This window comes from Gorilla gorilla, chromosome 7, assembly GCF_029281585.2.
Source record: "Gorilla gorilla gorilla isolate KB3781 chromosome 7, NHGRI_mGorGor1-v2.1_pri, whole genome shotgun sequence".
Lineage (NCBI taxonomy): Eukaryota > Metazoa > Chordata > Mammalia > Primates > Hominidae > Gorilla > Gorilla gorilla.
The window spans coordinates 69371668-69395821 of NC_073231.2; the positions used below are offsets into that span (position 1 = coordinate 69371668).

At 37.5% G+C, this 24154-nt stretch overlaps 1 protein-coding gene across 1 annotated transcript in view; it reads left to right on the forward strand.

Annotated features, from left to right (window-relative positions):
* The window catches only part of PXDNL (peroxidasin like), a 508880-nt gene that overhangs the window by 391522 nt on the left and 93204 nt on the right, over window positions 1-24154 (forward strand). The window contains exons 13-17 of the mRNA XM_055349261.2: window positions 3278-3390; window positions 6321-6477; window positions 16784-16892; window positions 18638-18795; window positions 20480-21974. Of these exons, the coding sequence (XP_055205236.2) occupies window positions 3278-3390; window positions 6321-6477; window positions 16784-16892; window positions 18638-18795; window positions 20480-21974 (2032 nt within the window). The remainder of the gene's footprint in view (window positions 1-3277; window positions 3391-6320; window positions 6478-16783; window positions 16893-18637; window positions 18796-20479; window positions 21975-24154) is intronic.

Below are 24154 nucleotides of genomic sequence, written 5' to 3' on the forward strand. Positions count from 1 at the left end.
TCTTGATTGGATCAGGAGCATCACTGGCACATAGGCTGACCCTGGTTCTCATGAGATGTCCATTATGCATTGTCAGGCATCAATCAGCCATGGTCTCAGCATTCTGAAATGCATGTGTTAACTTAGAATATACCATGAGATTTAAATACATAAGAAAAATAAGATTCCAACAGAGGAACTGAACCTTTTTATCTTTCTCAGCAATAAATGTTTCATGTTACTATAATTTTTTTCAGAAATACAGAAACATACAAGAAAGATATGATGCAAGCTCTTATTTCCTTAGTCGAAGATCCAGCCTGGGTGACAGAGTGAGACCATGTCTCATTAAAAAAAAAAAAAAAAAGAAAGAAAAAAAAGAACACGAGGAAGACAGTTTGGTAGCTTTCCTAAAATGCTACATATTTTACTACCACAGGACTTAGCTTGTGCACTTTTGTACTTTTTTTGCTTTATTTTGTTTTGAGATGAAATCTCACTCGGTTGCCCACGCTGGAGTGCAGTGGCTCACTGCAACCTCCACCTCCCCAGTTCAAGCAATTCTCCTGCCTCAGCCTCCCAAGTAGTTGGAATTAAAGGCTCACACCTCCACGCCTGGCTAATTTATTGTATTTTTAGTACAGATAGGGTTTCACCATGCTGGCCAGGCTAGTTTCAAACTCTTGACCTCAGGTGATCCGTCAACCTCGGCCTCACAAAATGCTGGGATTATAGGCATGAGCCACTTCACCCGGCCACATGTTTAAATTTTTAAAGAAGTTTCCAAACTCTTTTCCAGAGTGTCTGTACCATCTTACATTCCCACCAACAATGTATGAGTAATTCAGTTTCCCTGTATCCTTGCCTGCAATTTGTAATGTCATTATTTTGTATTTTCACCATTTTCGTAGGTGTGTAGTGATATAACATTGTAGTTTTAATTTGCATGTCCCTAATGACTTCTGATCTTTAGCACCTTTTCATATGCTGACTTGCCATCTGTATATCCTCTACAGTACAATGTCATGCCTTTTGCCCATTCTCTGAAGTGTTTGGTATTTTACTGTTGAATTTTTGGGTTCTTTATATATTTTAGACACTATTCCTTTCTGCATATGTGGTTTGCAAATATTTTCTCCGTCTATAACTTGCCCTTTGATACTCTCAGCATGGTGTTCACAGCACAGAATTTTTTATTTTGGTGAAATCCTGATTATCATTTTTTTTCTTTAATAGATCAATTTTTTTAGGCAAAGTCAAAGAACTTTTGGCTTAAATATCATAGATTTTCTCCTATTTTTTGAATAATAGTTTTACATTTTATACTTAAGTTTGTTGTCCATTTCGAGTTAATTTTTTATAAAGTATGAGACTTAGGTAAAGGTTTATTTTTCTGCCTATGGTTATCCATTTGCTATTTTACTGTTGGTTGAAAGGCTTCCAGTGAACTGCTTCTGCTCTTTCATTAAAATCAATCGAACATATTTGTATGGGTCTATTACTGGGCTGTCTGCTGTGTCCCATTGATATTTGTGTCTGTGTCTCCCATTTTCCTCAATACCACACAGTCTTGATTACTGCAGCTATATGACCCGTCTTAAAATCTAGTAGATCAGTTGCTCTCACTTTATTCTTTTTTGTCAAAACCATTTAGCTATTCTAGTTCCTTTGCATTTCTGCATAAATTTTAGAATAATCTGATCTATATTTATGAAAAAATCTTGCTGGGATTTTAATGAGAATTGTATTAAACCTGTATATCAATTTGTAAAGAAATGACATCTTTACTGTCTTTAGACTTTCAATCCATGCATATATGCTTATTCATTTCTTTAAATATTTGATTTTGTACTTCAGTATTTTGTAGTTTTTAGTTTATAAGTACTGTAGATGTTTTGTTAAATTTATACCTAATTATTTCATGCTTTTGAGCAATTGTAAATGGTATTTTTTTAAAAGATCTATGTCCATATGTTCATTGATTGTATATAAAATAAATACTATCTATATATTAATACATTTGTCTTGTATCCAGAGACCTTGCTGAACTCACTTTGGAGTATTTTTAATATATATTGGGATTTTCTACATAGACAATAATTTCATCTGCAAATAGGGACAGTTTTATCTCTTCTTTTCCATTCTGTTTGCTTTCTATGTTCTTTTCCTGCTATGGTGCACAGGCTAGAACTTGCAGCACTGTGTTGAATAAGACTAGAGAGAACAGATATCCCTGCCTTATTTTCTATGCGAAAAGTATTCACTGTGTTTAATTACTCTAGGGCTTTTGTATATGTTCTTTTCCAAGTTGTGGAAGTTCCCCTCTACTTTTATTTTCTTTCTGAGGGTCTGTAACTCATAATGAGCATTGAATATAGGCAAACACTTTTTATGTATTGATACTATTATGTGACTTTTCTTCTTTAGCCATTAATATGATGGATTACATTTATTTATTTTCAAATATTGAACCAGTATTGCATCCTGGGAATAAACCTTACTTGCTCATGGTGTATAAACCTTTTCATATTGATAAATTCTATTTGCTGATATTTTGTTAATGATTTTTGCATATATGTTCATAAGAAGTATTTGACTGTAGTCTTTTTTTTTTCTTTGTTTGTAGTTGTCATCTGGTTTTGATATTAGGATGAGCCTTCCAAAAGGAGTTGGGAAGTATTCCCACCTCTGTTATTTTACAGAGGAGAGTCTATAAAAATCCTGTTAAATTTTTTAAACACTGGGTCAAATTCTCTGGTAAAATAATTTTAATTCCTTCCTGGGGATTTCTTATTTGGGGAGTTTTAAGGATTAGGAATTCATTTTTTTAATAGTTATAGAGCTATCTCAATTATCTATTTCATATTAGGTGTGTTATGGTAGTTTGTGTTTTTTGAGGAAATGAGATGCTCACTGAAGAGCTGGATCTTTTTATCTTAGCTACAAATAAGTTTTGATGTTACCGTATAGTTTTATTTCACACTTAACAAAAAGTACTGAGAAAGAATAATGAAAATCCTGTACCCACAGCTCAGCTGAAGAGATGCATGTTAAAAATACAAATGTAGTTGAAGTTTCAGTGTATTCCTTTTGCCTAATTCCTGCTCCGGCCTCTGCTGTACTTGCTGCCAGCCTGGGTGTGATGCTTGTTATTCCCCTAGACGTCCAAGTAATTGATTTTTAAAAAACTAGTGTGCTTAACCAATATGGCATTCAGGTTCATACCTTTGACTCAGCTGGCATATGTTGACAAAAATGATATTATTTGACATGATGTTATTTTGGTTTGTTTCCACAGTTCTTGCAGTGTTTACTCAACTTCCTCAGGATACAAGTGTCGAGGTTGGAAAGAATATAAACATTTCATGTCATGCTCAAGGAGAACCACAGCCCATAATTACTTGGAATAAGGTAAGATCTCAACTAAAAGTACGGTAATATTAAAAACACTGACAGATGTATTGACCCACTGAAATGGAGGTAATGATTCTCATATTGATTTTTTACTGTTGCGACTTTTGCTAGCAAATAATACTTTTTACATTGCAGCAGGTTTATTTCCTGTTTCTTCTTTTTTTTTTTTAAGTGACTCTATCTGATTTTGGTTCAGTGTTTTGATAAGGTTTATCCTTTCTAATTTGCCTGGTGATGAAAACTTCATAAGCATAACTGAATTCCTCTAAGGAAAATTGGTTTTGACACGTATAAATTAAGAGTTTAGTGGCTAATAAGAAACCATTTTAAGTTAATAACTCAGAAGTGGATTAAAAGTAGGTCATTGGCTGAAACAGGAAAGGAATGAAAAGCTTGGTGTTAAACAAGAAAAAGTAGTTCTGAAGTTTCAAAACCTGAATGGCTTTAAAGAAACAATAGCTCCTTATTTATATATCTTACATCTTTTGGAAGCCATATTCTTCCAACATAACCGCTTCTTCTGTTTTAAGTTTTTCATCAAAACAAAATGGTTGGTCTCAGATTTCAGTGTTCTTAAAAATCTACAAATTTGCACACTTGAATGTCAGTTTTTGAAACATTTTGACAAAATATAAAATCTGTGAAAGGTTACAAAGCTGTTTTCCAAAACCACTTGGCTTATTTTTATTGCTACCATATATTAACAAGGCCTTCTTTTGTGCTGTAGCAAGTCTCACGTGCCAGTCTCTATGAAGAGTAAGTTTAGGGGTCTCAATCTTGAGTCTTTCGGTTCATGTCCTCTCAGTAGTCTGAATTTTTTTTTTTTTTTTTTTTTTTTTTTGAGATGGAGTCTCACTTTGTCGCCCAGGCTGGAGTGCAGTGGCGCGATCTCGGCTCACTACAAGTTCTGCCTCCTGGGTTCACGCCATTGTCCTGCCTCAGCCTCTCCGAGTAGCTGGGACTATAGGCGCCCGCCACCACGCCCGACTAATTTTTTGTATTTTTAGTAGAGACGGGGTTTCACTGTGGTCTCCATCCCCTGACCTCGTGATCCTCCTGCCTCAGCCTCCCAAAGTGCTGGGATTACAAGCCTGAGCCACCACGCCCGGCCTAGTCTGAATATTTTTATAACCCCCTTTTAATTTGATATTATATATTAAAATATTTTTATGCTAAAAATAGAAAGTGTGAAAAATATACGTTTTGGGCAGTCTCTAAAGCCTTATTCGACACTGTACGACATGCATCATTATGTAATCACATCAGCAGACTATCTCAGTGTCTACTTTGTAAAAGGTAGCTTTTAATCACATACTGAGTGAGTGCTGACTCTATGCCAGACATTTTACACACACTATCACATTTACTTTTCATAACAGTCCTCTTCAGCTCACAAGTTTGGAAAAGGTATGAGTTAGCATACTTTGCTACCAGCAATAGAAACGCCCTACCATAAGCAGATAAGGAATGTGCTGGAAAGCCATCTAATTGCTGAGACTCCAAGCAAATATTTCAGAGCAATAAATTTAGTCTGAAGTTCTGGCAATAGGTGAGGAGAAGGGAGCAACTTTGAAAGAAAATTTAGAAGTGGCCCAACCTGAGGCAGAGAAAGTGTGGTTCTGAAGGAAGGACCCACTAGGCCCTGTGACCTGTGCACCTGGTTGCCTCATCCATGCCTTATGTCTGGTCTGTCTCATCCGCCCTCTCACCTGGTAGGGCCCTGCAACTTCTCACTCCCTGCTCTGAGTTACCAGCTACCAATCACCTGGACTTGTTTTCAAACATGGGGTAAAGTCAGCTGTGAGAATCCGAAGACCTGTGAAATGTTATTTTCACTCTAAACGTTCATGGTTACACTCTGGCCTATTGGCCATAGCTGGAGTGTGAGTTCTTTTGAAAAAATATCTCCCATCCTCTGTTTCCTGTGAGTCTTTTGTGGAGAGGCAGGGCAGAGGCACACCATTTTAACTGCAATTTCATAAGGCCAATTCCTTTTACTTTTTAAAATTAAATCCATAATAATGAAAATGTATGTAAATCTATATTAATTAAAAGTAAATGCACTTTAATAATAGCTCATATAAAATGTAGTTATTTTTATCTTCTTATATTTTTAATTGTGTGTATATATATAATACACATATCAGTGTAGCTATACAAAACATATGAGTACATACAAGGAAGAAATAGAAGGGAAATTAGAAATACGTTAATAAAAATATTTTGATGTTTTTAGATGATGGATTTGTGAGCATACTTCTCCTCGTTAATTTTTATTTTTTTTATTTTAGATATGGGATCTTGCTATGTTGCTCAGGCTACAGTACAGTGACATGATCATAGTTCATTACAGATTCACACTTCTGGACTCAAGCAACCCTTTTACTTCAGCCTCCTGAGTAGCTAGAACTACAGGCACACACTACCATGCCTGGCTGACTTTTGTTCTATTTTTTTTTGTAGGGATGGGGTCTTGCTATGTCACCCAGGCTGGTCTTGAACTCCTGAGCTCAAGTGATCCTCCTGTCTCAGCCTTCCAAAGTGCTTGGATTATAGGCATGAGCCACTGTGCCCGACCAAATGTAGTTGTCAGAATTATCTTTAGCACTAAGCAATATATGAATCAATTGTGTCTATCCATTCATTGGAGTGATAATTTTAAAATAATTATTCTGTTAAATAATTACGTGATTGAACTTTTGGTTATCATATTTAATAATTAGAGAGAGAGAAAAACCACACTTCCTAGAAACCTCTTTTCCTCTCTTCCTTCTCTCCACTAGATTCATGTATCTCCTCCAGTACTTGACACACAGCAGACATGCAATAGATGTCTCTTGAATAAATGAACCCACATTTTAAAAAGTAAATAAACGATTTTTTAAGGAACCACACTCATTCAGTGGCAACTCTTTTTTGCTCCCTAGGAAGGTGTGCAGATTACTGAGAGTGGTAAATTCCACGTGGATGATGAAGGCACGCTGACTATCTACGACGCAGGGTTCCCTGACCAGGGAAGATATGAATGTGTGGCTCGGAATTCATTTGGCCTTGCTGTGACCAATATGTTTCTTACAGTCACGGGTAGGTGTCTATAGCTCCATTTACAACATCCAAATAACTGTCTCTGAACAGCTTCTACCCCAATCCTATTTCACTGATCTCACTAATCATGCTCTCTTATACTTTCTTTCTGGTCAAGTGTGTTTATAGTCAAAGCTGTTTTATTCTTTTTAAAATAAAAAAATTTAAATATAAACAATCTTAAAGGATATAAAGTGAAAAATAACAATTTAAAAAAAGAACATAAATAGCAAAGATTTGCAAATGTATATCATGTTTTCTTACAAACCAAAAATACTAGAATGCAAGATGTATTTATAGCCAAAGTGTGGAGCCAGAGGTGGAAGCATAATATGGAATTCAACATGTACTACATACTCTAGCCTAGTATATTTAATCCCAGTTTGAAATTAGAAATCAATCCATCAAACTCCCAAGTAAACTTTACAACCACTAGAACAAATATCTCAATGTTTGCAGGCATTTATAATTGGCCAACATAATTGACATAGCTTTTTACATTCTATCATCAATCTGGTTATATAGCTGGAACCCTCTGCAGGTTGATTATATATAATGACTGTTTAAAATACTGTTTACTGTAGTCTTATAAAAACTATTTTTTTTCTTTTTTTGATTATTTAGTTCACAAAGGACATGGGAGAGTCCATTTGTAGGCAGACTTGAGTAGACTGTACTGAAACTCAGCTGAGGTTATTTACAAGTGGAGACAGGCTGTTAAGATTGCCTGGTGTGTTCTCTACATGGAGAGGCATTGAAGGAAAGCACAGCATGTCTGCATGTGGGAGTTGACATTAGTGTTGCTTTTTTTGCAAATGGGTTCAGGAGTTTTTGCTGTATTGACAATCCACAGTTGAAATAAATGAGTTTAGCTACAAGCATCTGGAGTGCTATTTTGGGCTTTGCTCAGCTTTCAGTTTCCTTAAAAATGAACAAATTTCATAAATATGGTTTTGCAGATTCTTTTTTACCTTTTAGTTTTTCCAGGCCTTATGGGTTTATAAAAGAAATTGGGTAACTGTTTCATTACGTACAATAATATTTCATAACACAGGACTCATTAAAAATAGATTTAACTTATCAACTCATATTTATAAAGATTTGCCATTTTCCTATCCTATGAATACTTTCACATTCTTCCACTTACATATTCTGAAATATCAAACTTCTGAGCATTTATTTTGCCTAGGTCAGTGGTCCCCAACCTTTTTGGCACCAGGAACTGGTTTTGTTGAAGACAATTTTTCCACAGACCGGGGTGGGGAGATGGCTTTGGGATGATTCAAGTGCATTACATTTATTGTTCACTTTATATCTATTATTATTACATTGTAACATATAATGAAATAATTATACAACTCACCATAATGTAGAATCAGTGGGAGCCCTGACCTTGTTTTTCTGCAACTAGATGGTCCCATCTGGGGGTGATGGGAGACAGTGATAGATCATCAGGCATTAGATTCTCATAAGGAGTGCACAACCTAGATCCCTCACATGTGCAGTTCACAATAGGGTTTGTGCTCCTATTAGAATCTAGTGCCCCTGCTGATCTGACAGGAGGTGGAGCTCAGGCAGTAATGCTCGCTTGCCTGCTGCTCACCTCCTGCTGTGTTACTAACAGGCTGTGACCAGTATTGGGGGTTGGGGACTTCTGTCATAGGATCTTCAAACATCAGTGAGGAGTACGGATTTATTCTGAAGGTGCTGGGGTTGGGAACCCCTGGTCTAGGTATTTTAAATAAAATGTATCCATATTGTAAAAATGTCTTTTGTAGAATAATATTCTTAAAATTGTAACAATGTAGTTTAGTAACCAGCAAATATTTGTCCTAATAATGTCAGAGGTTGTTTAAAATTGCTTTTTATTTTTTTTGAGATGGAGTCTCACTCTGTTGCCTAGGCTGGAGTGCAGTGGCACAATCTCGGCTCACTGCAACTTCCGACTCTCGGGTTCAAGCAATTCTCCTGCCCCAGCCTCCCGAGTTGCTGGGGTTACAGGTGCCTACCACACGCCAGGCTAATTTTTGTATTTTTAGTAGAGATGGGGTTTCACCATGTAGGCCAGGCCTGTCTTGAACTCCTGACCTCAGGTGATCTGCCCACCTTAGCCTCCCAAAGTGCTGGGATTACAAGCCTGAGCCACTTCGCCTGACCTAAAGTTTCTTAATGTTACAAAATCTTAGTCTCACTCTGCTCTTCTCTATGAGTTCATGATTTTTCTGATTTAAAATCTGTGGTAGTTGTGCTTCCTATAAATTTATGGAGTTCACATTTTGCTATTCAACTATTTATGAGACCTGTGGAAAAATGCCCTTGAGATAGTTTGGGAAAAAATTATTACAGAATTTATATTAATATCACTATGTTTTAGAAATGCTAAAAATCTTTACCATTAAACAAACACACATACAAACAAACATCCTCTCTCTCTGTATTGCCCCTCTGTCTTGCTCTTCCACATACAAAGAAGCACTGTAATCACAGTGAAAAAACATTTCAGAATCTCCAACACAAGAATTTCATCTTCTTTAACAGAAATTTAACTAATTGTAATTATACATACATATTAAAAGTAAAACATTCAGGCTGGGTGCAGTGGCTCACGCCTGTAATCCCAGCACTTTGGGAAGCTGAGGCAGGCAGATCACAATGTCAGGAGTTCGAGACCAGCCTGGCCAACATAGTGAAACCCTGTCTCTACTAAAAATACAAAAAATTAACTAGACATGGTGGCACTTACCTGTAGTCCCAGCTACTTCGGAGGCTGAGGCAAGAGAATCACTTGAACCTGGGAGGTGGATGTTGCAGTGTCAAGATCACACCACTGCACTCCAGCCTGGATGACAGAGTGAGACTTCATCTCAAAAACAAAACAAAAGTAAAACATTCAGTAAAATGTATTAATCACTTTATTTACCAGATTTTAGAATAGTGATAGCATTCAATGATATTCTGTTCTATGGTGTTGAAACAGGCTATAAGGAGATAATAATACAGTAAAATACATGTTATTCCACAAAGAAAAATTTTTTGTCTCTGGGGCATTTATATGTCAATATGAGGGAAAAGTAATTTATACCAAATAAATTTCATAATGTTAGAAATATTTTTTAATAAAGTAAAAGAAAGATGAAAGAATACAAATGTAAAAGTTTTGGGTAAATTTAAGATCCAAGACGAGGAGTGTGTATGTGTTTATAAAACCCAAATTAGCAGAATAAGGGGAAATATGGCAAACTAAAGTAACATTTGCTGAATGTTTTATGACTGAGACCCTTTCATTCACCAGGTCATTATAACTAAAAGGAAAAGTTCATACATTACAGGAGGATTTTCCAATCTTGATGCCCCCACTTAGTTATTGTAGAATGTTGTGATTCCATTTGTGGAATAAATGACACAAGTAAGTGATCATGACTTTTGAGTTTCTAATTTACATTTGGAATTACAGCCATAGAAAGTAATGCACAATAATGAAAAGTACACAACCATCTAGGCATTATATAAAATTTACCTTTTACTGACTGATGTTTATAGCAGGGCATCTATGATAGCAAAAGAACAAAAAGATTTCCACAGTTGTAATTTTTTCAGAAAGCTCATTTTCCCTTTAGAGTTAATAGATTTGTAAACAGTTTACATAAATAACCTGTAAGACTGATACAGTATTTCCTGGGAATCTATCCTTTTGTTTAGGATGTTGTCAATGTATTTTATATCAGCAAATATTAATTCTATTTGCCCACTTCTCTCTTTTTTTCTAGATAATATTTTGTATCCAAATGCTACACATTTTAGATAAAATATTTATATATTTATTGTTTTTTAAAAATATTTAATAATAACTTACTGTAACACTCCCTATATTATATTAACTACGAAGTGCTAGTAAGTGCTGTGAAGTATAGACTCATTTCGTCCTCGTGAAAATGATTCGGTTTGACTGAAGACACAACAAATTTATATGAAACATTAGAAGTGTGAGATAGTGAGAAGAAAACCCTGAGTTAAGCCATCAGACTTCATTGATCTTGGCCACTTTGGACAACTTCCTTACCCATAACTGGAATTGATTTTCTTATTTTTTAAAAGATGGACCTGAATTCTCTCAAGAGTATTTCTTGGCATAGAATTTCTATGTTTCCATGATAGAATTCAAACAATAGTTACGAAAATAGTACAACGGTAATGAGGAAACACTTTATAGCATGTCTGTGATAAAATTCTTACCATTGAGACATTGAACTAATATGTGGACAAAGTGAAAAATGCAAAGATGACCCAGAATTTATTAAATGAAAAACTTGGACCATGTAACATGCATATACTGGTTTAAATTGTATGAAAATAATGCTAGGCAATGTTATCTCCTCTGAAATTCCTAGGTAAGTGTCTAATTGTCTGTGGGGAACCTCATTTTGGTGGACCCACAGTCCTTGCAATTCCTCATGTTAAAAACTGATCTTGAACATATTCGAATCTGAACCCCTGGTCTTTCCCCAAAGACCTTGTCTCCTCCTAGCATGCCTTCATAGCAGAAGCAGGAAGCTGAGCCCTCACGATTTATCTTCCTCCCCAGCTCCCTTACTCCAACTCAATGCCTCCCTCGTCTTTCCTTCCCTAAAATTGCTTCTTTTCCATGTCTCTTCTTTATGTGACTCCTGTTCTATGGCTCAGCCTTTCATCATTTTGAATGTAGGTTTGGAAATAACTTTCCAAATTATCCTCCCACCCATAATATTTGCTACTTCAACTGTATCCTTAACCCAATAAATTATTATCAAACTAAACTGATTGAAGATTTAAGGCTACGTTAGCTGACTTTAGGTTAGTGGGACCTTTTCTTTGAAGTTAATGAAATAACCTATACTAAACTCATAGGAATATCAGTAGTAAAAATAAACAGTTAACATTTATTGAGCATTTACCATGTGTTCCAAATGCTATACATTAATTAACCTGTTCAATTCTTGTGAGTTCTAGTTATTTTCCAAAACTCTGTATAAACAATTCACTATTTGAATTATTTGACATTTTAATCCCAGTATTTGTCATGGTGTAGACAAACATCAATTTCTAAGCCACTGAAGTTGTTGCAGAGTTATAAGTGGACAATAAAGTATCAAAATATTTTCATTAGTTATATTTATTCAAACATTAATGAAGTGAAATTGGTAATTGAAGAGTTTTAAATTGCTATTTTACTACATTTTAAAATTTACTCTGAATAGGGTATGAATTAGTTTACAAACTAATTAAGAGATACATGACAATCTTTGCTATCTTGCCAAGCTTTTAATTTTGTTTTCTATTTTATTTTTGTCAAACTTTAATAATACAATGAGTGGGGAAATATTTTTGTAAACAACAGCATCTACCTAGTATACATACACATATGTTTGTATTAGCTTTATGTTAAAGGTAACACATTTCTCATCCATTTTATACATAAAATATACAGTGACCACATACTTCTATCCTGAGATAAATGCTCTCAAAATTTTAACATATACATTTTAATATGTGTAAGTAGCATTTCCAGATTTTTGGTGTTGTAGTGTTTGAATAGTTTAAACATTATAAAGAAAACAAATAAAACGTCATAATCTAAGCACCATAACCTTAAACAAAGTAGATGGTGCCTTTCCTTTTCCAGTCTCTGAATAAACAGTGGAGCTCTCCAGGGCAATGAATTGGTTTCCATGTTTAATGATGCAAAGTGATGAGTAAGACAGATTCTCTGCTGTTCAAAGAAAATGATTTCATAAAGGCAGTCATTACCATCAGTGTGTATGGAAATGTGGACCTGTCTCTGGTGTCCTGGGACAGCCCTCCCATGTGTCAGTTTTAGCATCACTCTTTATAGGGAAAGACGGAGTATGATAAGACCTATTTGGTTACGATAGTTACATTATCTGCTAATTTTCTTCCCCAGGGGGAAAAAGGGGGAGGATAAAAAATACTCAAAACCCAATTGGTAATTGTGAAAAAAATCTCAGCCTTTATTGAGGTCTAGGCATTTTTTAGCAAGGGTGACAGAGGAGCACAGCTGTTTTGTTTCTGCATCCCATCTCTAGGTCCAGTCCCCAAGTCACCCAGAGCCAGGCCTTTCATGCAGAGCAGTGAGTGGCCATGTGGCCTAAGCTCCCCCTTTTCTGAAAGGACTCAATATTACCATTGGATTTTACCATCAATAGTGGTGATAGCCTCATAGATGCAGGGATAGGATTGCAAATAGATGTGCATCAATAACTTTAAACATGTTTATTTTGTAAATATACTGAAGCCTTTTTCTCATTTTTATTACCCTGAGACTTAACAAAGAAAAATGATGTAGTTGTCCCTCTACTCCTGTAAAATTTTGCATAAAAAGATGGAGAATATGGTCAGAATTTTCTGATTGTTCTATTCCTTAAGCCATTAACTAAGATGATTTTTGAGACAAATAACTACAACAGTATTGATTAATTCTAATGTGTCCCCAACACATTGGATTTGCTTACATAACACAGTGCTGTTCTAAAGAAATTTATAAAAATATTTTTGCAGTTTGTACCGAATCAAACAAAACAACACTGAAATCAAATGAATAATAAAAGAGTTAGTTTTAGTTTACTCTTAAACCACATAAACTTAAAAAATCATAACTGACATAAAAACGAGAAAGCTTTATTATCAAGAATGTTTTTGTTTGACTATATCATGTATTTAATGTGCTTTTAAGAATCTGAACAACTTTATGTGTTTTCTATTTGTGTAGTTCAGAGTTTAAATATTTCAAAAAATATTTTCATACTATTCCATTTTTAAAATTTTCTTCTCCTTTTCACTTTTACACACTGGTTGACTTCTGATTCATATAAATAAATAGCAAATCATATTGACAGTATAACACAGTATCAATTGATAATCATGTGAGGATACAGATTGCCTATAGGTTTTAAAACACATTAATCGTGAAAGCCACCTTATATGTGCATTGCAACATGCAGTTTTAAAAGAACTTTGCGTATCTTTGCTATCTGATAATCACATCAGCCCTGAGCTCTGTGCTGAGCAAGGCTTGCTCTCTCCATTTAATGGATGAGCTAAAAGATGAAGACAAGTGCTGCAAAATCCCTATGCTTGTAAATCTTATACAACTATAACAGCAAAACAATTTTATAAACAGAATAAAAGCAAAAACATCAATCCAATTCACATTCACATATTAAATGATGGTTTCCTGAAATTTATACTTTATATCAACTTCTGTCCACCATTGTGAATAGCCTTTTAAGTTTTGGCATCTCAATAGCCCTATGTCCTGTATGGTAACTCAGTCCTAGCACACAACCTTCTTACTTCCAAATCCACGTAGACCTTTGATAACATATTTTGTCCCAGATGCAGTGGCCCAATGACAATACTTGCCACAAACAGAAGCATGTAATTAATGCTGCTTTCTATATTTGAGGTCCAAAAGTGAAGGAGTAAAAGGGACAAAGAAAAAGCTAATATGTTGATTAAATAATCAAATCATACATGCCAGTGCAGATTGATTTGATTGATTTTAGTTTCTTTATTTCTAAGGTAAAAGTAAATTAAGTAGGCTCATTCCTACTGACTTTTTATGAACACATAAGCAGACTAATGTAGCTATGTTTATAGTATTGTTTTCTCATAATCACAGTAATTATATTGATTGATTACTCAATTGGTTAACTAATTAATTCATTACCTTTTATGTCCATACTCTGCTTTCATCATCCTTGCTATATATGTAACTATACTACATCTAAGTATTATATATTTTAATTCGATCATTTTATGGTAATCTCTTTCTAGTTTTCTAATTTTTACCTTAAGCATCTTTTAAGTGTCCATCCATGTATGCCCAGACAATTCTAACTGTTGCATGACATTCCATGTTGAACATCCACCACATTTTCCTTGCACACTGGTATGGTTTGGATTTGTGTCCCTATCCATATCTCATGTCCAGTTGTAATCCCCAGTGTTGGAGGAGGGGCCTGGTGGGAGGTGACTGGGGTGAGTTTCCCTCTTGCTGTTCTTGTGATAATGAGTGAATTCTCATGAGATCTGGTTGTTTAAAATTGTGTAGCCTCTCTCCCTTTGCTCTCTCTCCTGTTCCAGCCATGTAACATGTACTTCCTTCTTCTTCATCTTCTACCACTACTGTAAGCTTCCTAAGGCCTCCCCAGTGATCCTTCCTGTACAGCCCGAGGAACTGTAAGCCAATTAAATCTCTTTTCTTTGTAAATTACCCAGTCTCAGGTAGTTCTTTATAGCAATGCGAGAACAGACTAATACACCCATACTTCCACTGTTGTACAACCAATTTTCTACAATTCCTACTGCACAAAGTTGCAATAAACATTCTCATACATACCCTTGTGGATTTCAATTATAATTTTTCTGCATATATGCATGGGATTGAAATTACTGGATGAGAGCATGTGTGCATATTCAATATTACAAAGTAACAACTGCCATCTCCCCCCCGCCAAAAATGGTTCTAAATACAATCCCCAAAATAGGTGTCAATTCCGCAGTCCTATCAGTCTGCCTGAGGATTTATAGGAACTCTCACTCCTGTCAAAATTTGGCTTTAACCAGCTTTTTATTTTTTGCTAGAATAAGCATAAAATGGTAGTTCATTGACACTTTTTCATTTCTGAGGTTACAAGTGATTTTGAGCATGTTATATCCTTATTAACTTTTGAGCTTTCCTCTTTTATAACTTGCCTATATATTTGTTTCTTAGTGTATTATAATGTTTCTTTGTATGAAACAGAATATCATTTCTACCTCAGAGTTTGAGATTGCAAATATTGTCAGCTATTTGTGTCATTTATTAGTTATTTTGTTCATGTTCTTGAAATTGTTAATTTCATCCAATTGAATTAATCAATTTTTGTCTTTTTTTCTTTCAATTATCTTTAGCTAATGTGTGGTCAATCCCATGTATTTTTTGGACTAGGAAAGGCAACATTGGCCATTTAGAGCCTCAATCTTGTGGTCATCATAAAGGCTGCAATGACTTGACAGTGGAGCCACCTACTTACTCACAATTGCTGCACATAATCTAGTTTGCCAAGAAGAATTTTCAGTATGGTCCTGAATTTTATTCTTTCCTTATAATATTTCCATACCATTGGTATTTTTTTCTTAAAATTATTTTATGTTGGTGGTCTTTTTAAGACAATAAAATCTAGGGTATATAGATGGTCATAATATACAGGAGTTTGCCTGTAATAGCTAGATGGAGAATGCTATATGGGCCCATCTGTTGTCAAATATATATTCTTAAATATGTATAGAAACACATATATAGATATATACATATATAATAGCATCATACTATATTGTGGTAACACTTTGACTTAGGCTTATATTAGTGACTTCATTGTGAGTTCTTTTGGATAATACATACAATACCTTCCTATTACTGTTTAAGTTTTTAATCACTTTTACTTCCCCTAAATGACATTATTTTCAAACTCAACATTTAAAGCTATATTGACTTTTGCTTTCAATATTTAGCAGTGCTAAAAAGTTATTGTTTTCATTGCCTGTGTCATATAAAATGTTACTGTACTTTTAGTATCTCAGAAATGAACTAGATACTGTGCTGATTATTTCTCTGATATGAACTGTAAATATTCATTCGTAATTATTTTTATTTAGTATTTGTTCCTTTACTGTTAAACTTCTTAAACCATTATTTGAAGAAGATTCAATAGACTGGAAATGATCAGCTGTAAGTAAATAGCTTCCTTTGTCTACAGGATTCAACTTTGCAGTATTTTCACATGTTGGAGAGCTATAAAAAAAGCATAAATTAATTTTCCCATAAATCTTATTGAGAGTTCAATTCTTGCCTTAAGAAGCCTCTATGGGATGGGAGAATATTTACTTTGCTTTAATGTTTAACATTAAAGCAAGGTGGCTGAAGAGATAGGTATTTCATACCTTCTCCAAGATGACAAATTGCTGACATACTTGGATCCCGTGTGAATCAGCGTTGTTCAAAAGGAAATATTTTACATAGCTTTACTAGATTTTGGAATACTTTAATTCCCTAAATAACATTATTATTGTTAGATGAAGCTTTGCTTCAGGATAATTACCTACCTCTCTGCAATGGGCATTATCATGTAGATATTGTATAACATTTTCATTGTCTTAGAGGTTTTAAACGTAATGGCATTACATTTAAAAATGTAATGCCATTCATATCATATCATGCCTAACTTCAAGGTCTGTTTGATATTTTTAATCATGGAATTGATTTTCAAAGCTATACAGGGTAGACAAGCTGGCGATGACTTTGTTGAATCTTCCATTCTTGATGCTGTACAGAGAGTTGACAGTGCAATTAACTCCACACGAAGACATTTGTTTTCACAGTAAGAATTTATTTTATATAGATTGAAACCTTGTTTTCATTTCTGTTCTACTTAGTTTTTATCATCTCCATAAGTCACATTATAGTGCATAAGATTGCAAAAGAGTGCTTTCTTTAGTCCTTGTGTATGCGTCCCCATCTGGGCTAGCCATTATTATCAGTTCACCCTAAAAAAGGGGAAACTTCTTCCCCATAGAATCTAAATGGCATTAATTTATGCCAAAGGTCCATGCTATACAGGCTGACAATAGACACTAGGCAATGGGCTGGGTTACCTCAGCATCCACCAAACAGTGTCAGATGCAGTGCTCCTGCAGTGTGTGAATTGAGAATGATTATCAAGTTGAACACACCTTGGTATAAACTGGGAGCTTACGACAAACATTATGTTTAGGATATTTAGCATTTTACATTATTTTAATTTGAATTGGAATGTTCACGGACTAGTGAAACCTTCCAATCCCATTAACTTCTCTGTGTTTGTAACATCAGGATGCATTAACAAAAAAATGATTGTTGGTTTCATCATAATCGGATAAAGTATATATTCAGTATTTGCAGTTAGTGGTCAAAAAGGGACATCATAAAATCCCAAATTGAGTCTCTTCTGGCTTCCTGCACATCCATAAATAGAATGGCTTTGTGATCATGCATGTGTGTTCTAGAACCACGCAGCCGATTTAGATTTATATTCTCTTCTTGATTCCTCACTTCATTACTTTCTGTCTGGGTGACCTTGGGCAAGTGACTTAACATCTTTGTACCTCAGGCTCCTTGCCTGTAAAGTTGGGATAACAGTAGGATCTACTTCATGGATGTGCTTGCTAGGAAGAAAAAATAAGATAATATGTAAAAAGTGCTTCAACAGTGCCTGGAGAATAGAAAGTGCTTAACCAAAGTGAACTATTCGCATCATTGTTATTATTCTGTGACCTCAAGTAGTTAAGATTCAAGACATAGAGGATGAGATGTGCCTCAATTGATCAAAGTCTCTAAAACAGTTTGCTTCACATTCTCAGTGCTTTTAAATCTCTTTTTAACATATTTGGTTCAGTTCTACAAATGTGCATAAACTGCTATTATGTGCTGGTCAGTGTGCTTAGTATTTGGGATACAAGATAAATAATAGGTCAACATCTCATCAGTAACCTAGTTCTTTCTTTAGCAGAGGAGACAATATGTCAGCAATTCAAGTACATTTTACTGAGTATATAAGACACATATTTAAGGATACAGGAGTACTAGAGAAGATGGAGTGATAGCTTGTCAGAGCTCTCAGTGAACCTCTACAGGGAGAGTGAGGCCTGAGGAGGATTCTAAAGGCAAGGAGGAACTTCTAGGAGATTACACTCAGGGAAAGAGAAGACACAAAATGCCAAGTCCTGCAGACCGAGAGTATTGCATAGTACTTCAGAAGGTTTACTGAGCCCCCTATAATCCATTCATCAACCGACCCCTCCAGTTTAGAACCCCACCATAGATGTTGTTTCCTAAAACTATTGTTTAAATCATCCATTCATTAAAAATATATATTTTTGAGTTCAGCACTGGGACTAACATTTGGAATAAGTTGTTAGCAAAATAGGAAAAGAACCCACAGCTCCTCTGTAAAGCCTCTATTGTAGTGGTGGAGCTTTCATTCTTCTCGAATGTTTGGGAAATGCCTTTTTAAATGCACAGTATTTGCAAGCTTCATGGATTCTGCTGTTTTGCCTTGTAAAGAATCATGTGTTTTGTCATTTGCAGAAAACCTCACACCTCCAGTGACCTGCTGGCTCAGTTTCATTACCCACGTGACCCACTGATTGTGGAAATGGCAAGATCAGGGGAGATTTTTGAGCACACGCTGCAGCTGATACGGGAACGTGTGAAGCAGGGGCTCACTGTGGACTTGGAAGGCAAAGGTCAGCCACAAAGCCATTTTATTCTCAGCCTACTGCCCACAGCAAAACTGACCACCACCTTAGCAAAGGACACTGAACTTTTAATCTCCGGAATATCATGGGATTTAGAAATTAATTTACACACTACTTTTACCAAATAAATGCAGATGTTTCTCATAGGAACTGTAATTCCAAAGTAAGGATGATAAATATATATTCAAACTTGTCTCAACTTTTAAGTTATATGTATAGAGAACAAATCTAGGGAACCTACGTTAAGTGAACTTGTGTTTCAAATGTAAAAGATATTATTGTGTCTTATAGAGAAATGCTTTATTACCAGGGGGATATTTTTCTACTTATCCTTTCAATCACCTAATCATTCAGTGAATTTACTTGAAATTTCTTCTACCACTTATAATATTTATAATACCTCCCCAGTTCTTTTGATTTTTGTTTTTTTGTTGTTGTTGTTTTGTTTTTTGGTATATCCAAGTTCTTGTGTATTTCTTTTTAAAACCAGACATCTACTTAGTAGATGTGAAATGAGATGATATAGAAAGCTTTCGGATTTTCTAAGTTGTTCTCTTTCAAATGAAATAAATGAATGTGATTCTTTGATATATACTATTTGTGCTGTGAGTACAGCATCAATTTCTATCGGCTTACCCTTTCTTTATTCTCCTTTAGGAAATCAACCGAGACGTGGTGCAGAAGGCCTATCTGTGAGCTTGCCTCAGCCCTTAGAGCTCTGTACAATTTCTCTAACGGGCATTTGACTGTCCCTGGTCACCCAGTATGATGGGTTTTCAAAGCTTCCTGAGGCAAAATATCCAGATACCCAAGGATTAAGATATCTCAGGATCCAGCCAGGGACTGGCTAACATGGATAAAGTGCAAATGGTCCCATTATTGCTTGCCAGTTTCTGAAGATTAAATAAGGATGGTAACTTTTAGTATGATTAGTGAACAGTCTTTGTAGCACTGGGAGAATGCTGGAATTTTAAGCCCTGTTAAAAGGTAGAGCTCCAAGCATGTCCCTTATTATTTTGCCCGTTTGCCAGGGAATGACAGCTTGTAGTAGTTCAGAAAGTTGCTGCTTAATCCCTCCTTGTCAAGTATCATGTGGGTTAATATTCACATGATGCATATTGATATTTCTTTGACCTTGTTCTCTAGAAGCACAAAACTTGAGAGAAAAAATTCTGAAATGAAACAAACAAAAATCAACAAAACAATTCTGGGATGTGGAAGAACAAATCCTTGCCAACATCGTTCTTGTAAAGGCACAGAGTAGAAGTTAGGAGCTGGCTGGCACCTGTTCTCTTTCCATTTTGCTTCTTCTAGCAGCTAGCCATTGTTTACAGGATGAACAGCACAAAAGTAATCCCGGGTCTTCTGGAAACATCTTTTAGTGTCTGGCTGGCATCTGCTCTCCTTCCATTTTGCTCCTTCTAGCAGCTAGCCATTGTTTACAGGATGAACGCTCAAAAGTAATCCCGGGATCTTCTGGAAACATCTTTTAGTGTTATAGAATGATCCCCCCTTTTGTTGTGAGCTAACGAAATGTTTTTGGAAGTAAGAAAGGCCTCTTTTCACCCAGGGCGGGCGGGGTGGGAGGTGGTTCCCGCAGCAGCTGGAGTTCCAAGTTGCCCGCGCCCTCCCAGGCCCGCCCTCCTCACCGCTTTCGCCGCTTGCCTTTCAGAATTCCGGTACAATGACTTGGTGTCCCCGCGCTCCCTCAGCCTCATCGCCAATTTATCTGGATGCACAGCTCGCAGGCCTCTGCCAAACTGCTCCGACCGGTGTTTCCATGCGAAGTACCGCGCCCACGACGGCACGTGCAACAACCTGCAGCAGCCCACGTGGGGCGCGGCGCTGACCGCCTTCGCGCGCCTGCTGCAGCCAGCCTACCAGGACGGCATCTGCGCGCCCCGCGGGCTCGGCCTTCCTGTGGGCTCCCGCCAGCCCCTCCCGCCGCCCCGGCTGGTCGCCACAGTGTGGGCGCGCGCGGCGGCCGTCACCCCCGACCACAGCTACACACGCATGCTCATGCACTGGGGCTGGTTTCTAGAGCACGACTTGGACCACACAGTGCCTGCGCTGAGCACAGCCCGCTTCTCGGATGGGCGGCCGTGCAGCTCCGTCTGCACCAAGGACCCTCCGTGCTTCCCCATGAACACCCGGCACGCCGACCCCCGGGGCACCCACGCGCCCTGCAAGCTCTTCGCGCGCTCCAGCCCCGCGTGTGCCAGCGGCCGTCCCTCTGCGACGGTGGATTCAGTCTATGCACGAGAGCAGATCAACCAGCAAACAGCCTACATCGATGGCTCCAACGTTTACGGGAGCTCGGAGCGGGAATCCCAGGCTCTCAGAGACCCTTCGGTGCCTCGGGGTCTCCTGAGGACAGGCTTTCCTTGGCCTCCCTCCGGAAAGCCCTTATTGCCCTTTTCTACAGGCCCACCCACCGAGTGCGCGCGACAGGAGCAGGACAGCCCCTGTTTCCTGGCCGGGGACCACCGGGCCAACGAGCATCTGGCTCTGACCGCCATGCACACCCTGTGGTTCCGGGAACACAACAGGGTGGCCACGGAGCTGTCCGCCCTGAACCCCCACTGGGAGGGAAACACGGTTTACCAGGAAGCCAGGAAGATCGTGGGCGCGGAGCTGCAGCACATCACCTACAGCCACTGGCTGCCTAAGGTCCTGGGGGACCCTGGCACTAGGATGCTGAGGGGTTACCGAGGCTACAACCCCAACGTGAATGCGGGCATCATTAACTCTTTTGCTACTGCAGCCTTTAGATTTGGCCACACATTCATCAATCCTATTTTTTACCGACTGAATGCCACCTTAGGTGAAATTTCCGAAGGCCACCTTCCGTTCCATAAAGCGCTCTTTTCACCGTCCAGAATAATCAAGGAAGGTGGGATTGACCCGGTTCTCCGGGGGCTGTTTGGCGTGGCTGCTAAATGGCGGGCACCCTCCTACCTTCTCAGTCCTGAGCTGACCCAGAGGCTCTTCTCCGCGACTTATTCTGCGGCCGTGGATTCGGCTGCCACCATCATTCAAAGGGGTAGAGACCACGGGATCCCACCATATGCTGACTTCAGAGTTTTCTGTAATTTGACTTCAGTTAAGAACTATGAGGATCTTCAAAATGAAATTAAAGATTCAGAGATTAGACAAAAACTGAGAAAGTAAGTAAGCAAATGCTGCCTGGATTTAAACATTTCTTAGAAGAGATAAAAGTGTTAAAGGTCATTTTGTGTGGCTGGAATTTGGTTCCCTGGGGGTGTTGCAGAGCTTTTAGTACTTGTTATTGTTGGAGAGGTTTAATATTTTAAGGAAGGATTCACCAGAAACTGAAATCCCCCTTTCTGCTCCTTTTTCTATCCACCTCCTTGGAAATGCAAATATTGCTGCCTCCTATTAACTTGCATTTCAGTTAGGAGAGGTGAGGTAAGCATATCTAGCCCATTCGTGTTCTGTGGTAATCCAAGCGAGGCCCTTTTGTTGATATGAGGCCATACATTCGATATAAATTCATAAAATAAACTGGCCCATCACATAGGCCTTCTTAGGGAGAGAAAACTAGTGATAATAAAAACAAATTATTTTTTGTGATAGTTCTAAATTCATGGTCGGAATTTAAGTTGGGGCTTTTTCACTACATCCTTAATGTCTTTCGATAAAGTATTACTGTTACTTTTTCTACATATGGGATTTGAAGTTTCATTAAAACTACAAGTATACATTTCCAGGAATGAGATTCAACTGTTCCTCATGGTCACCAACATTCCTCCTTTAAAAATATTTTTTTAAAAACAGTTTCACAAAGAAGTTTTGTCTGTAGTAGGTTAAATATAGGAGACTAATATTTATTACTATTTTAAGGTATATTTGTGTGAAATATTTCAAAGAAGTTTAAAATTATAAGTTCTATAGCCAATTGTCAAGATTAGGCCTTTCTTTGCAAAGCTAAGGCTATAAATACTTCTGTGTCAATAGAATTTGTCACATATGTGGAATATCAAACTGTGAAAATGTGTAATGTATTTAAAAGAAATCAGAGTACCCTGCAGATTGAATTTGCACATTTCTTTTGGAAAGGACATTGATTTGGATTCACGAAGACCTGGTTTAAATCTCTGTTCTACCACCCAATAGTATGGAGAGCCTGTGAAAAGTAAACAGTTTTCAATCTCAGGATACCTATAAAATGAGAAAGTAGCATCTTCTTCTCAGAATTGTTTAAACATTAAATTACATAAAATGCATCATATACTTGGCCCCATTCCTCCTGCGTCACAGGCAATCAATAAATGTTAGCCGTAGATGTTTTATTATGACATGATCATTTCAGTTGTCAGGGGCATTACGATATTTGCACATCTGCTCAGATCTAGCCCTGTGGTAGGCGTGGGAGCCGAGATGACTGAAACAGCATCCACACGGGGAAAGCCTGACAGCGTGCAGGGGAGCCAGGGAGCTGCTGTGACCAGTGTGGAAAGGGCTTGGTAGAAGTCACAATTAAATGCTGTGAGCGCACAGAGCTGAGAAATGGAAGGCTCACAGCAAGCCACTGATAAGAGATGTCATTTCATCTGGTCTTAGAAGTTTAAGTGTAAGAGGCTAGATGATGGGGGAACACCAGGTGGCATCTGGGGTGAGGGACTGGAAGCAGGAAGGCATGGGGTTGAGTGTCAGGAGGAGAGAACAAAGAGGTAATAGGGCACGGGTTTTAAAGAGGCTGTGTGCCATGCAAGGGAATCTGATCTTCACTCTGTATTTAAATCTAAAGCAAGAGAGTGACCTGAAGAGAGACTCTTCCCTGACATGGTAACTGGCAGGCATCTGGAAGGTGTATTGCAAGGAGGAGAGACTAGCATAGGAGCCAAGAATCCAACAGCTGCTAGAGTCATCCAGGAGAAGCTCAAAGATGGCACAGATAGGCTTGTGGCCATGTATGCAATCCTATCAGAATTTTAAATGTTTCCTGTGGGTAGATTATCTGGATTGGAAAAAGTTAGGGGTATGACGTCTTGTGCAATTTGAGTCTCACTTCTCAATTGGCAGCTAACTTGTAAATTCACCACAAATTAGAGTACCCGGAATGTTTCTTCTTACAAATTTCCTGTCCCAAATTCCTCCTAAATCATGTGGTTCTAGTGTTAGCTGTATTAGCCTCCACTGCCGGCCACTGTCCATCCTTACAGTGGCTGATGTGAAGTATGAGTGGCCTTTCAGACAGACAGCAGCTGGGGAGACTTCATTGAGCATTCACTTAGTAGCCTTTCTATTTGTTCTTTTCATGCCTATGGGATATTGGCCCCAAGAGTCTATGCAGCCTAAATATTGAGTCATTATCCTTGTCTGG